The sequence below is a fragment of the Diabrotica virgifera genome, chromosome 5 (assembly GCF_917563875.1).
Source record: "Diabrotica virgifera virgifera chromosome 5, PGI_DIABVI_V3a".
Lineage (NCBI taxonomy): Eukaryota > Metazoa > Arthropoda > Insecta > Coleoptera > Chrysomelidae > Diabrotica > Diabrotica virgifera.
The window spans coordinates 150414204-150430104 of NC_065447.1; the positions used below are offsets into that span (position 1 = coordinate 150414204).

General features: G+C 34.5%; 1 protein-coding gene across 1 annotated transcript in view; it reads right to left on the bottom strand.

The window, feature by feature from the left end:
* Positions 1–302: 302 nt before the first annotated feature.
* Positions 303–15901, bottom strand: part of LOC126884510 (NFX1-type zinc finger-containing protein 1-like) — a 415118-nt gene continuing 399519 nt past the window's right edge. Inside the window, exons 19-21 of the mRNA XM_050650450.1 lie at positions 8843–9081; positions 4890–5035; positions 303–433 (exon numbers count right to left, since the gene is read on the bottom strand). Coding sequence (XP_050506407.1) covers positions 4891–5035; positions 8843–9081 — 384 coding nt within the window. The 3' untranslated portion in view covers positions 303–433; position 4890. The remainder of the gene's footprint in view (positions 434–4889; positions 5036–8842; positions 9082–15901) is intronic.

Genomic DNA, 15901 nt, shown 5'->3' on the forward strand with positions numbered 1-15901 from the left:
TTGTATGGCTGCGAGACCTGGGCAATAACAGAGGGAACTGCCAAAAAACTCCAAGTATTTGTAAACAGGTGCCCCCGAAAAATGTTGATATATTGAAGTTGACTACAAAGGTGTGAGAAAGAGCTAGGGAGAGGGACTGAATCCAATGGAGAAGCTTCGTGAATTCCCTATGCTCCTTTACGGAGTAACAAGAAATAATATATATCTCAAAATGAAATTGATAATTTTATTTTAGGCATTGCAAGGCGGTGTCAAGCTTTAATACTTTATTAAATAAATTATTAATAATAAATAAATAATAATTAATAATAACAATACTTTATTTGTTGAACTAAACATAAATCTAAAGTAACAATAATAATATTTTTTATTTTAAACAATCGTAGTTTTAAACACATTTATTTGCAGTTATAATAATTGTAGCGTCCAATCCCTGAAACACAAATATAATTAATATATAATTGTGGAATTCAGCAAAATGATATTAAGAAAAATAGACCATGAGAAGTAATACAGGCTATTAGGAACTTGTATAGCGAGAAAAACTGAGCCACCACAAAAGTAATAGCATGAGAGCTGTTAGACATTTTTGAGTAGGTATTTTAGGCAATCTGAAAATTTTTCAGGTAACTCTTCCATGATAGCCTAATACAACAATGCCGGTCTGGCTGGAGGGTAGCGGTTATTTTCCCCAAAAATCCCCCCCAAAGTTAAAAAAAGGGTAAACTTTGTTATTACAAAAAATATTATTGAGGTGACTAAAGTAAATTTAAATATTCAAATATAAAGAAAATAAACATGCCAGCCGATTTGCGAGAGATTTTAACTCTGCAAGATGCTTGCATGGACACCCCAGGATTATTTTCAGGAGGTGCATCTCAACTTCAGAAGATCGCATCTGAATCTGTACATACTATTAACCAGTTTAAAATATACAACTTTACATGCATAGCTACGTTCTTTCTATACAGGGGGGTGCAATTGTTATTTTGCCAGGGTATTTTTTAATATTAAAAATAAATATTATAAAAAAGACAGGTTTTTTTTAAATGTTCTAACTGCCAGGTGATCAAACAAATTACGCATGCTTGTGAATGACAAGCGCTATAGGTAAGCAGCAGTGTGAGAAAGATCGTATACCGATAGCTGTTTGCTCCTCTATCGCAGCGAGTCCGCTCGCTCGAACAAAATCACGTGACCTGGCGATATCCATGTTGTTGTGCCTCAAAATGTTGGAGTAATTATTATGTATTTTAGATTTTTAAGTAACTTTTTATTAATTAAAGGAAAGTAATACGTACTATACAATATATTTTGCAAATATGATAGAAAAAGATAAATTTATTATTATAAATATATAGGTAGAAAAGTATAAAAACATAAACTAAATTAATTCTGTGTCCGAATATTGTAATTCTTCAAACTCTTCATCCGAGCTAAAATATTCATTTTCTTCTTTTTCGTCGGACCCCCTTCGAGACTCAGATTCCTCTTCTATATTATCTGTAAATAGTTGTAATATGTGTCTAGAACTAATTAAAAATTAATTAGTAATTAATTAATTGAGTTGCTAAGTATTCTCTGTCCGTTTATACGGGGTCGAAGCCTGGACAATCACGGGCTCATCTGAAAAAAGACTTGCCATTTTTGAGATGTGGTGTTATCGAAGAATGTAAGAAATATCATGGACACAACACGTAACAAACACGGAAACATTAAGAAAGATGAAAAAGGCAAAATAAATACTCGACACTTCGAAGGAAAGAAAAATGAGCTACTTTGGTCACATACTAAGAAATAAAGAACCTGATTGGTTATATAAGGAAAAGTGCAAGAAAAAAGAGATCCGGGAAGACAATGCATATTCTGGTTGAAAATTTTAAAATAGTAGAGTGTAAAAACAAAATAAACAGAATAAACAATAAACATAAATAAAAATCAAAAATGAATACCTAACCATTTTCAATTTCGTTGCAAAACGAAAATACAGCCGAACCATATTCTAGTCCAATCAGAGAGTGCAGCAAGCACCTGATGTCTCTGATTGGACTAGAATATGGTTCGGCTGTATTTTCGTTTTGCAACGAAATTGAAAATGGTTATTCATTTTTGATTTACATTTACTCTGATTGGAGTACGAAGGGAACCATTCTCGTTGGAACTTTACCGCGCTGAGCAGATGGGACGTGAATTGTAAATTGTAGAATTCCCTCATCTTCCTTAGTCTCAGCATCCGTATGGATTGCATATTGTAGAAGCCTCGGAGGTGTAACCAGAGAAGGTTCCCATTGTTTTCATTCTGGTGGGGTGTAGAATAGCATTATGTTGTTTTATATGCCATTAGAGTGAAAACTTACGTCTTGTTGTAGCAGTTGCCGCTAGGGCATATATGCCATTTCGTTCGTTGTAATCCGGGCCTGCACGCTGGGGTTTGTTTTGGTTGGATCAGGGAGAGCAGCATATGTGCCTCCTGATGAGAGACTAATAAGTTTCGAAACCGTTAGAGGTGCTTGCTGCACTCTCTGATTGGACTAGAATATGGTTCGGCTGTATTTTCGTTTTGCAACGAAATTGAAAATGGTTATTCATTTTTGATTTACATTTACTCTGATTGGAGTACGAAGGGAACCATTCTCGTTGGAACTTTACCGCGCTGAGCAGATGGGACGTGAATTTTAAATTGTAGAATTCCCTCATCTTCCTTAGTCTCAGCATCCGTATGGCTTGCATATTGTAGAAGCCTCGGAGGTGTAACCAGAGAAGGTTCCCATTGTTTTCATTCTGGTGGGGTGTAGAATAGCATTATGTTGTTTTATATGCCATCAGAGTGAAAACTTATTCTTATAAATAAAAATCTTCAGAACCGTTGCAGACAGAATAAAACGGGCCGTGATGATCGCCTTTGTCCTGAGAGTATAAGGAACATGAAGAAGAAGATTTAATTAATTCAATAAACATATATAACAATAGATTATATAGAGAAATCCGAGTCTCGAAGGGAATCCGACGAAAAATAAGAAGAAAATGAATATTTTAGTTCGGATGAAGAGTTTGAAGAATCGACACAAGATTCGGACACAGAATTAATTTAGTTTATATTTTTATACTTTTCTACCTATACAGGGTGTTTCATTGGGAAACGGAAATACTTTAATGGTGAATAGAGGTCACCGAACCGGTTCTAGATGTACTACATTTTTTGCCCTACTGACTTTTATAGCCGAGTTACAGGGTAAGCCATAACTTTAGAACCACCCTGTATATTTTTTTGATATTTGGTACACATATGTCTCATTCAAAACCCAAACGACCGACATACTAACCATAAGAAAAATTCAGGTCCGGATTAACAAAAAATTATAAAGAAATTTTGTGACCTTTAAACAACACCCTGTATATTCAAATTTTGAAAATCCATTTGCATATTTGAAAAGAGCACAAAAAAGTAAGTTTAATGGTTCGCTTCAGTTTTTCGTCCAGACAATTTTATGACTTTAATTTTGAAAATATATTGAATTTTTTAAGAACTCTGACATTAAAAAGCAAATATTATTAACTTTTAGTTATAAATTATTAAAGTTAATGAATAAATACTCATTTTAAAAATAATCAATACTTATTTACCACATTGGAACGACCCAATGACTAATGACAAGAAAAATCCAGGTCCGGATTAACATAAAAATATAAAGTAATTGTGACCTTGAAACAACACCCTGTATATTGAAATTTTGAAAATTTGTGTATTTTAAAAGAGCATCAAACACTGCGTTAAAATGTGCATGTCAAATTTTTGCGCAGATAATTTAATTACGGCAATTTTGAAATCATATTGATTAATTCTGTCAAGGTCACAAGAAGCTGTCAGAAAAATGAAGAACAAGCCCAATGTAATAATTAGAAAATCAATTCGAAATCTTTTAAAACGAGCAAGGAAATGCATCGAACAAAATGGCGGATATTTTGAGCAACTGTTCAATGGGCAAAATCGATAAAACACCCTGTAACTCGGTTATACAAGTCGGCAGGGAAAACAATTTAGTATATCTAGAACCGGCTCGATGACCTCTATTTACCGTTTAAAGTATTTCCGTTTCCCAATGAAACACCCTGTATATTTATAATAATAAATTTATCTTTTTCTAAGTATCATATGTCCAAAATCGGACGCACACAGCTATCGGTATACGCTCTTTCTCACACTGTTGCTTACCTACAGCGCTTTTCATTCACATGCACGCGTAATTTGTTTGATCACCTGGCAGTTAGAAAATTTCACAAAAAAAACCTGTCCTTTTTATATTTATTTTTAATATTAAAAAATACCCTGTCAAAATAACGATTGCACCCCCTGTCCGGAAAGAAAGTACATAACTATGCATGTACAGTTGTATATTTTATACTGGTTAATAGTATGTACAGATTCAGATGCAATCTTCTGAAGTTCAGATGCACCCCCTGAAAATAATTCCGGGGCGCCCATGCAAGCATCTTGCAGAGTTAAAATCTCTCGCAAATCGCCTGGTCTGTTTATTTTTTTTATATTTGAATATTTAAATTTACTTTAAAGTCACGTCAATGATATTTTTTGTAATAACAATTTTTACCATTTTTTTAATTTGGGGGGGGGGGGGGATTTTTGGAAAAAATAACCGCGGTCCAGCCAGATCGGCATTTTTGTATTAGGCTATCGTGGAAGAGTCACTTGAAAAATTTTCAGATTGCCTAAAATACCTACTCAAAAATGTCTTAACAGCTCTCGGACCATAATAGAAATTTAGAACTACCATTTAAACTGTAATCCAATATTTCCTGTGTATGAGCTTTGATGAGCTATTAATATTTAACTGAATGTAGTTCTTGTTATAATAATATGTCTCTATACCCACCTTAATCAAAATCAAAATTATAATTATTCATGTTTGCTTGTTCTGACCAAGCTCCATATCTTGCTCCATCCATTTCTGTTGCTACTTGATTCGTAGATAACAATCTATGTGAAGTGCCTCCAATTGGTGCCTGACATTCATTGCAACTGAAAAATATATATTTTTTAAAGTCTTTTTATGGATTTTTGATATATTTAATAAATAGATGTTGTAAAGATCAATTAAGGTAATTATCTCAGGTTTTAGGGTTGATTATAAGAAAATCACGATAATCGAAACAAATGGTGTATTTTCGTCTATACGTTATAAAATGTCGATGATAACTAAACTAAAAACAGAAAACTGAAAAAAGGTCTTTGTATCTTTCTTAGGTAAATACATCTGTTTCAACGGAGCACTAGGCCAGTTCCCGGAAAGCCATATGCCCTCTGGGTCCTTACCGACGCATTTCTTACATAGACGGCGTAGGAGGGGTTGATTTGTTACAGTCTCCCCCCTGGCATCGATCTCGTTAGAGGAGGGGCCAGCAGAAGATGTAGTTTTCTTCCTGGAACGTCCTCGTCTCCGTTTTGGCACTACAGGCGTTGGAGCTTCCTTCACGATTATCGGAGGTAACCGTTTCGATATCACTGCAGTTTTTTCCGGATCAACTTCCACGACGTTCACTTGTTGATACTCCGATCGCAAGTCATATAAAGGATCCGAGCCACTAGTTACGGTGTTTAAACAGTGATAGTCCACGCAAAGTCTTGTACCGCCATCCTTTTTCGGCACTAATACAACCGGCGCGGCCAAAACACTTCCGTATTCTTCGACGATGTCTTCCCCCAAGGGTCTCCAACTCGGTTCCAAGCACTTCTCTCTTGGCAGGTGACACCCGGTAAAGTGGTAGTGAATTTGGTGCGCTATTTCCTGTAGTAGCACAGCTGGCAGGTTTTCCCCCCATTCTGAAGGTAGTCTTCCATCTTCTTTCGTGGGTCGAGCTCGTTCATAATCTAGAGCTATGTCTACGGAGGAGAAATCTGGCATAAAGATGCTTTCGTATGCCTACACTCTGGGCAGTTAGCCCTAATAAATCCCGGATTACCACAACCGTAACACTTTAACGGGGTGTTTAGGCTATTGCGCGGCGAATTCGAAGTAATTGCTCTGACGGTAGCACTGTCCGTACGCGAAGAACTCGCAATTTCTTTCGAAATCGTAGGTCCATCGGTAGATTGTCGATCACGTAATTTTCGACACTCATTTGTCGATTTGGGCATTTTGTTATCGTTAAAACAAGGTCTCTCGAATACATCTTCCACTTTTCGTGCCGCTGTAAGCAGCGCCGTAAAAGTGGAAACGGAATCTCTTGAAATCTTTTCTCGAATCCCCTTGTTTAATAATCCATACACCATATCTAACTGGATCTCGTCTGTAAGGCTGCCTGGATCTAGTTGCGCAAGAACAGCCCTACAACGGCAAACAAAGACGTCCACTGTCGTTTTTTCGTCTTGCTCCTCGGCGAATAACTCGCGGTACACGCGATATGCAGGTTTTTTCGGACCAAACGTAACTCTTAGTAAACTAACAAGTTCCTCCCATATCTCAATTGGGACCGTGCAAGTTCGGAAAAGAGACACCTGGTTTCTTCGCTCTGCACTTTTATTCGCACTTTTAATTATATTGGCCAATCATATGGTCCTGGTTACTGGACAATTGTCAAGGCCATAGTCCAAAAAAATAATAAGAAGAACAAATAAGATTTAGGTTATGTTATTAAAACGTAAACAATTGTATGTAGTAAATAAAATTAGTTATTAAAATGCAGTACTGCAAGCAAAATACAATTAATTAAATTTACCTTTATATAATAATTGCATATCATATCAATATTGTGGAGCAATATATACTTTTTCTTCTTAAATGGCAATAGGTATGAAATGTATGTCAATTTGACAATTTCAATTGACAATATGAATTATTTAAGAAAGTTGCAATATTTCTCCGCTATTCGCGCACGATCGTTTCGCATATCCCTTCCGAGTACTTGCACACCGCGAATAGTATCCTTGACGCCTTGATACCATTTTGCAGCGAAATTATCAAAAAGTATAGCGATTCCTCGAAATGCATTTTCGTCCGACACTAATGCGCAATCTTTATAAATTTCTACAGCGCTAATGAACGCATTTACGTCGGTGTCTTTGTGTCCATCAAAACACGAATGGCATTTCGTCAGGTTGCCACTTTGGACCGACGGAGACGGCGAAGTAGGAGCGCTTTGTACCGCCAATCTCGATAACAGCTCTTGAAATTGTTCGTTCGTCAATACCACGTTTTGAGTCATGTCTCTAATGTTCATTGCCACAGATCTATTTGAAACAGAGTCCGACTCGGAAGTAATTTTACTCGTACTCAAATGTTCAATGTTTTGCGAGGAACGCAAATTGTACAAATGATTGTTGGTTGGTCATGCAAAAATTGGAAAGTACTTGCCAGTAAATAGCTGTGTCCACGCTTGGATAAGAATATCTCACAGCACCTTTCTGCACACCACCTTGGAACAACTAGCACTAATCACTTTCGAGTTTGACAAAAACAGAAGGTTTTTACGCGTAACCGAAGCAGTCAATTGTCTAATAACTAATAAAAATAGACAAAAGCGTCCGAATAACTAAAGCACTTTGAACAATATGTCGACTCATTTATTACATACCGAAGCGGATGTCCAATACTATAATTACCGACTTTGTTACTTGTTACCACACAATAGGTACACTAGATTTTTATACCGAAACTAATTATTGTCCGAATATGAAAAAGTAATTAGCGGAGCACTTAATTGTTTTTAACTTTTGAGTTAGCGATCTTCTCTTTAACACCGTTGCGAAAAGGGTCCACACTGAATAATTTAACAATTATTATTGCTGAAGCGCACTTTTCTAAGGCGAATTTTCGTTTAAAATACCGAAATATACGATTTATCGCGTAATTTTCATATAAGCCACAAGATGGGCGACAGTGTAAAGATCAATTAAGGTAATTACCTCAGGTTTTAGGGTTGAAACAATTGTATTTTCGTCTATACGTTATAAAATGTCGATGCTAACTAAACTAAAAACAGAAAACTGAAAAAAGGTCTATGTATCTTTCTTAGGTAAATACATCTGTTTCAACGGGGCACTGGGCCAGTTCCCGGAAAGCCATATGCCCTCTGGGTCCTTACCGACGCATTTCTTACATAGACGGCGTAGGAGGGGTCGATTTGTTACAATGTATTATTGCAACTTCTATGGAATTCAGGTACCTATATTATATATTAGGGTGGTCCTTAAAATATGTGTGGAGAAATTTAAATTTTGAAATTTCAACCTCTCACTCCCCAAAAGTGTTTCATACATAAAACTTAAGCGTGCGAAATTTCGTGAAAATCGGTCAATATTTAGAAGTGCCCCGGGTCTGGAAATTTCGTATACCTATTCATTTATTCGTTATATTCAAGTACATATATTGCATACATGACTTTAGACATCCATCTCGCCCTATGCATGGCTCCAGGATAATAGAAACGAATCCCTTCATTTGGAACTCCACCTAGAAATACCCTGTACTTTCCATTTTCCAACAAAACCAAATAACGCGGAAAATGGGGTTACCGTGGCTCACTGAGTTTTGTTACGGCGCGAATAGTCTTCACAGTTCTTACTTATTTTTGGGAGTAGTAGTAACGTAATAAAACTCTTTGTAGTTCAAATATATTCTGAGAGATAAAATAACCTGAAAAACGTACACTGTTGATGGTGCTCTTAATTGAACCTCTGCATATTACAGCAAAGTACCAATCAATTACAATGTTCACTTTACCAAATATGGAATGAACTGATGGTTTCAATAAAAATAAATACAAGACATTTTAAACAATTGAACATATTTTACAATTTAATTAAAAAAGTGGCGTATAATTGACTTACACTGACGTAACCATTGCTCCGCCACAATCTGCAATACAATATGGATGTCCATTGGGACATTTATACCAATGGCCTTGTTTAAAACCCATTGCTTTCACAATTTCTTTTCTTTCGGCGTCAGTTAAAGGAATATTTGAAGCAGTTTCTTTTTTTAGATCTTCTAACTGTATTTTAACAAGATCGTTTCTAGACTTAGTAAATCGGTAGGGCATATCCAAAAGCTGTGTTACTGTTTGAACCTAAAAGATATATAAAAAATATTTGTATTATAATAGATTATTAATAAACTTACTATTATTATACTAAATGGAAGTAGGTAATAGTAAATAGACTTCAACGATATTATTGTTTGTTTTAACAAAACCATTTTAAAAATTAATTTATTTGACCTATATATTGTAGTTCGTTTTGAGGCTGATGTTATTTACATGTGGTAAAAGATAGTACTTCGTGTCATACAATCAGCTACAGACTAACTACCAAAACAAGACAACTTCACCACTGAAAGTGCTATGCTGCGCATGAAAATTACTGTGTCCATGTATGAACATATTATGCGCTTCTAACACAAGGTGATAAACCTCTGCCAAGAAATAATGATCGGCTATCGACATCTATATGCCAATGTAAGTATCTGAAAAACGAGTAGCAGATCAATGCCCGGTAATTCATTATACGAAATAATCGTATCCCAGAGACTAGATGCAATACCATCAGAAACGAAGTCGAACGGGAAGTTCACAGCACAGACTTAGGTGTAGAGCCAATCTTCAATGCAATACATGAACCGGTCCCTGAGCTTGTCATACCAGAATCTCAACTTGATAATGTAGTGAAACGGGTAGTTCTTCTTCGGACGACAGACTCAGTAAAACACAGGTTCAAAATAAATAAATATATTATGGATATAGAGTATAATTAAAATAATAAAATAAAATAATATTCTGTCTTCGCTCCGCTCCCGAAGAAAGCTCCTTTGGCGGACCTCTGTAAAAGAGAACTAAATTGTATTTACTATTAGCAAATACGTAAAAACAATACCAACTAAAATAATAAAATACATTTCTTCATATATATCCAGTTCTGTCTTACATCATCAACCTACATATCTGTCAAGGATGGCAGGTCTCCAAGTGACCTTAAAACGGGAGTAGTTAGTCCAATTCTCAAAAAGGGGGATCCATGTTTGGTTGATAATTACAGGCCAATCACTGTAACAAGTGTATTCTCTAAGATTATCGAAAAGTGTATTTACCATAAAATATTAAATTTTCTGAATAAATATGATATCTTAAATAAATGCCAGCATGTGTTTCTTCCTAATAAATCTACGGAGAGTGCTTCTATTTTATTATTTAATTATATCCACGCTGCTTTGGAGGGTGGTATGTGGGTGCACTGTTTTTTGACTTAACTAAGGCTCTTGCCTCTATTGACATTGAAATTATACTGCATAAATTAGAAGCCCTTGGTTTTCGGGGTCATTTCTTGAACTGGTTAAGGTCATATTTACAACATCGTAAATTCCTAGTAAAAATCGATAATAAGAAGTCATCTACTTTTAATCTTGATCAAGGTGTACCGCAGGCCTACCCTTAATATTTCTTTTATATGTCAATGATTTGATAAATTTTTTAACTGCAGATCATAAAGTTCTCTATGCAGATGATTCAACAATTGTAGTTGACGCGTCAACTGAAGTCGAACTCATATCCAAAATGAACTTGGTAGCACAGGAATTTACAACCTGGTGTAAAAGGAACTCTTTAATGGTAAATGCAAATAAAACTATTTGTATCCAGTTCTACTCGCATTGTAAGCCATCCCATGATTATAAGATCACAGCTGGTTCTGAGGAAATACCTTTGAGTGATACAACATTATCTCTTGGTACCATTTTAGAAAGTAATGTGGCATGGGATGAAAATGTTCTAAAGTCTTCAAAATAATGAATAAGGGTTACTATGCAATCCTTCAATTGAAAACTCTATTTTTAATACCAATCAATTGATAAGTGTGTACCATGAATTGGTTTATTCATATATGATCTATAAGGTTATCTTGTGGGGAAACTCTAGGAACTCTTCTAGAGTTTTTATACCTCAAAAGAGAATTCTTAGATTGATATTCAATATTTATAATAGACAATCATGTCGTAAATATTTTATTGAACACAGACTGTTGACTTTCCATGCTTTATATATATTTATAAGTGTATTATTTACGTCAAAACTAAATTTCAAAATTTTACCCTCAACTCTGACTTTCAGAATTACACGACAAGGCACGGGAGGTTGATAAGCGTGTGTAAACATTCCACAACTCTTTTTGAAACTAGTCCTAATTTTGCAGGATCTAAATTTTACAATTGTTTGCCACCTGATATGAGAAATGAAAATAATATTCAAAAATTCAAAAATAAATAATTAAAATCATACTTGATCCAATTATGCGTTTACAACATAAATGATTATTTTGACTTAATAAAGACTACAGGGAATGAGGACCGACGAGGTTCAGACACGCTCTATATTGCATATATTTTTTATATGAATTTATATTTTGTTGATTATGTTTTATGTAATTGTCCTATATAATATAACTTATTAATTAGGTTTTATGTAATTACATGACTTGTCCTATATCACACTGTGATCTCATTGGATTAATAAAGAATATTCTATTCTATTCAATATTAGTATAATACAGAAAGCAATCACACTATATGGAATCAATATATAAATAACTACACACAGACCCGTAATCCGCATTATACCTTAATCTGATATATTCACACATACTCTCATACAACTCTGGATCGGAGATGGCAGCACTGCTGTTACACAGTTACCAGCGAAGCGTTTCTTCAATACAGAGTTCCTTCGCCCCGGCAGGTTCCGACTAAATCCGTTGCATAACTGCCGCTTACTCCCAACTCAATCCGTTGGGACTTGGTCCAGTTCCTTTTCAGTTTAGTACAATGAGTGGTACTGATTTCATGTTCCTCGGCTTTCTTCTTAATTACACTCTCGGCGGCCGATCACTCCTTGGGCCCATCGGATTGGGGAACTTAGTGGGGTGAATTGGTAAACACATGTAAGATACTAGGCGCACTGATACAAACTGTGACCATCGAAGTTCTAAGTTCTACTCAACTATATCGCAGAAGCCTGTACATTGAAATATTTGAATATGCTTATTTATTATGTATCAACATCAATTGCTAATGTTATGAGCATTAAGATCAGAACATAACGGAGTACTTGTAACGGTCACGTTACGTGCTCTTTTCTTATTTGCTCTAAAAATTAGCTCTTTAATTATTTTTATAATTATTTTCCCTCGGTCTCTCATTTAAAATCTCTAATTTCTCGTATAGGACTACTGAGGTGACGTCATACCTCGGTGATGGAACGTACTATGTACGCCACCTATCGAGAATTATTTCGTGTTCTGAGAGAGTTTGACGTTTACCTTGTCAGAGAAACGGATCTCACTCGAGACTCGACTTTTATGCCCGGAATAGGTCGGTCAGCTGTGTAAGCTGCAGTACCCGAAATGGCTGGTTGATAATTTCAATCTTAGTTAGTAAAGCCTTTTAGTTCACCAGTGAGAGAAAAATACCCCTTGTTTTCTGGAGTAGGGATTGAAGTACTTCGATGGAACCTCACTAAAATCAATCCGGTAAATAGTTAAATCCATATATTTTTTGACATACAGAGGTTAATGACTGCATGTTAAATTATTTTTATATCTAATACAATATTTCTTCCAATTCAGTATTCATAGTAAATTTATTAGTGAATTTAGTATCTTTGATTCCTTCCCATATTTACAGATCTACTTTTAGCTATTTATCTGTAGGTATCTTTGATATCTGTATATTTTATTGCAACATCTAATAAGTATCCTATAATTATTTTAAAGAAATCATATTTATTCTTTACTGTAATTTGAAATTGTCACATATTTCGCTCTGAAGGTCAAATTTGGTCATGTACTATCCAATAATGAAAGTTTTTCTTGTATGTTAATGGCCTTTTTTTTACATTAAAATCTATACTAAAAACCACTTCTTAGTTTCTCTTTTTCTCCTTTGACTTTTGCCTGACATAGGGAGGAAATGCGGGGGTTATGCCACAAATTTCCTCCTAGAGCGTCAAACCCTCGTGACTACCTGTCGAATTTGAGGATAAGTATTGTAAGTACTTACAAATTTACAGGATTTGCGGTGTGTGGCGACTGGTTCAGTTTCCTATTTTTTACGGAGGTGAAATTATACACTGCGACTGGTTCAGTTTCCTATTTTTTACGGAGGTGAAATTATACACTGCACTGATTTATTAATGTACTGATTTAATTTTAATTATGAAAACTAGAAAAAATAAACACTTAACATGCTAAAACTACTTTGCTCTTGAGAAATTTAAATGAGAGAGAATAAAACATTAACTATTAGACGAGAAGATAACTTACAAACGGTGAAAAATGCGGAGAGAGAGAGTAGCGTGGCGTTGCTTGCTTCCAACTTTTTTTTGGAGAGGGCGGAAGTGGAAGTGATTATGAAATGCGGGGGTTATGCCACAAATTTCCTCCTAGAGCGTCAAACCCTCGTGACGACCTGTCGAATTTGAGGATAAGTATTGTAAGAACTTACAGATTTACAGGATTTGCGGTGTGTGGCGACTGGTTCAGTTCCCTATTTTTTACGGAGGTGAAATTATACACTGCACTGATTTTAATTTAATGTACTGATTTAATTTTAATTATGAAAACTATAAAAAATAAACACTTAACTTGCTAAAACTACTTTGCTCTTGAGATATTTAAATGAGAGAGAATAAAACATTAACTATTAGACGAGAAGATAACTTACAAACGGTGAAAAATGCGGAGAGAGAGAGAGTAGCGTGGCGTTGCTTGCTTCCAACTTTTTTGGAGGGATTTATTATTTATTATCCAACATTAATTATTTTACATTGAAACTAAGACTAGGAAATATTTTTTTAGCCTTTTGGGGAAATAATATAAAGCGACATGAGAAATCATAGACCCTCACCCACCTGAGAGGAACCTATTCCGGCTACATAGTCAGTCACCTGGGAGCAAGCGAAGCGTTCCAGCTTCATTTTCTGTCTACAGCTGTGCTTACAGGAAGCATGGTTTGGCACTATCCTCGTGCTCATTTTCTGGGAACCTTTTGGTTATACATTTGAGGAATGGATTGGTTTGGGAACACTCAGTTTGGTGATTTGAGTAACTTTTGTTTTCTATATTTCGGACTTTTGGTAATGCACTATGTTTATTAATTATTTTTTTTTCAGATTTAGCGTACCTTTGTTTTTATATGACATATTTGTATATTATTGTATTTGGTTCCCAAACTTTGTATCTACGGTAACTTCTTGTGCACAGGAATAAGCCTAGAGAAAATTAGGTTTTTAATACTTTATTATTGCTTTGATATTGGTTTATGTAATTCGGGTAAATTTATTTTGTAATATTACTTGCTTGTTTCCCAAATATGTTATTTATTCGCTTTATTTCATTTGTTCAGTTAATTCGTCGCTACTTTATTTTATTGCATTTGCTCGGGTAATTTAGGTCATCGTTTCGGTATTTATCTTAGCTTCATTTTTACAACTTTTATTAATGCATTTGCTTAATTCATCATGGTATTTTCCCTTCGCCAGGCTTGTGCCTATTTATTTATATTACTTTTAATATTCATCGGTTTTCAATTCAGTTGTACCCTATATGTTAGTAAGAGGTACATATTTATACCTTTAAGTTTTGTAACAGGTAACATTATTATTATCTTAGACAAATATAGCTTTTATATAACATATGTCATTTTAGAGTCACATTATATTTAATTTGTCTAACTCAGAGATTGTTAAAAATCTGGTAGTTAATTTTAGTAAATGTTTATTTATTTTGTATATCATGAATTTTACTATTCCTTTATGTTCATTATTACAGGTTTGATATATTTAATATTTGACAGCAGTATAAGATACCTGGGAAAATGATCGAAGATCATTTTCATGGCGCCCATGATTTGTTAGATTTATTTATATTGTTCGTCTTTAGAAATTATTCATCTTCATTCCTCTTCAGTACATTATTATTATTTTATTAGTTCATCTTTTAGTCATCATTACTATCTATATAGAGCTACTGTTCTTCGACAGGCATGCAAACGAGCCGTATCCATCCTTGAGTGTCAAGTTGTTCTCTTGTATCTCTTGCTAGCCAACTCTATTCAGTTTGCCTCTGTCTCTCCATACTTCTACTGCTATCCCTATTATCCCTTCTAATCCCCCTTTCTTCAGTACTACTGCACTTTAGTAGCATTTTTCCTACTACGGCTTCACCGCTGAAGCCCTTTCATTTTTATTTTCATAATAGCCACAACTATCTAGTTCTTTTTTTTCCTTACTTCTGTTGGAGTATATCTTTCTTTTTACTTTCACTCCAACAGAAGTTTTCTTATTTTTGTTACATTGGCGCCCAACGTGGGCGCCCAACTGTAAAATATAACCATACTAGAAAAAAAATATATGCATATAGTCACCGATTAATTGTACGAGCAAACATACTACCATTGGTAGAAGGAATAAAAATTTATACTAATAGAACATAATGTCAGTTATGTATACTCAATCTAATACATAAATAAGTTTCCAATAAAAATACAAAATCCAAACTAAGATATGAGTTGTACCACTAAATAAAAATGAGGTATCGAAAATAAACTAATCAAAACCAACGAAGCAGTATAATTCTACCTGTTTAGTATTAATAAAAATTAAAAACAAAACTAAATTAGAAATAACATGTATACAAAGATATCAAAAAAAGTAATAACAGAAAATTCAGATAAAAGAAAAATGAATTAAAAGAACTACTGTCTTAGAACCATATCTCAGGTTATGCGTTATATTATTTTGAATATTTGATTACTTACTAATTTTTTTATTATTTTTTATATCTTGTTATGGAATTTGCCATATTGGGAAGATGTGGTTTTTACATTTTTTATTGAGTTACTCTATT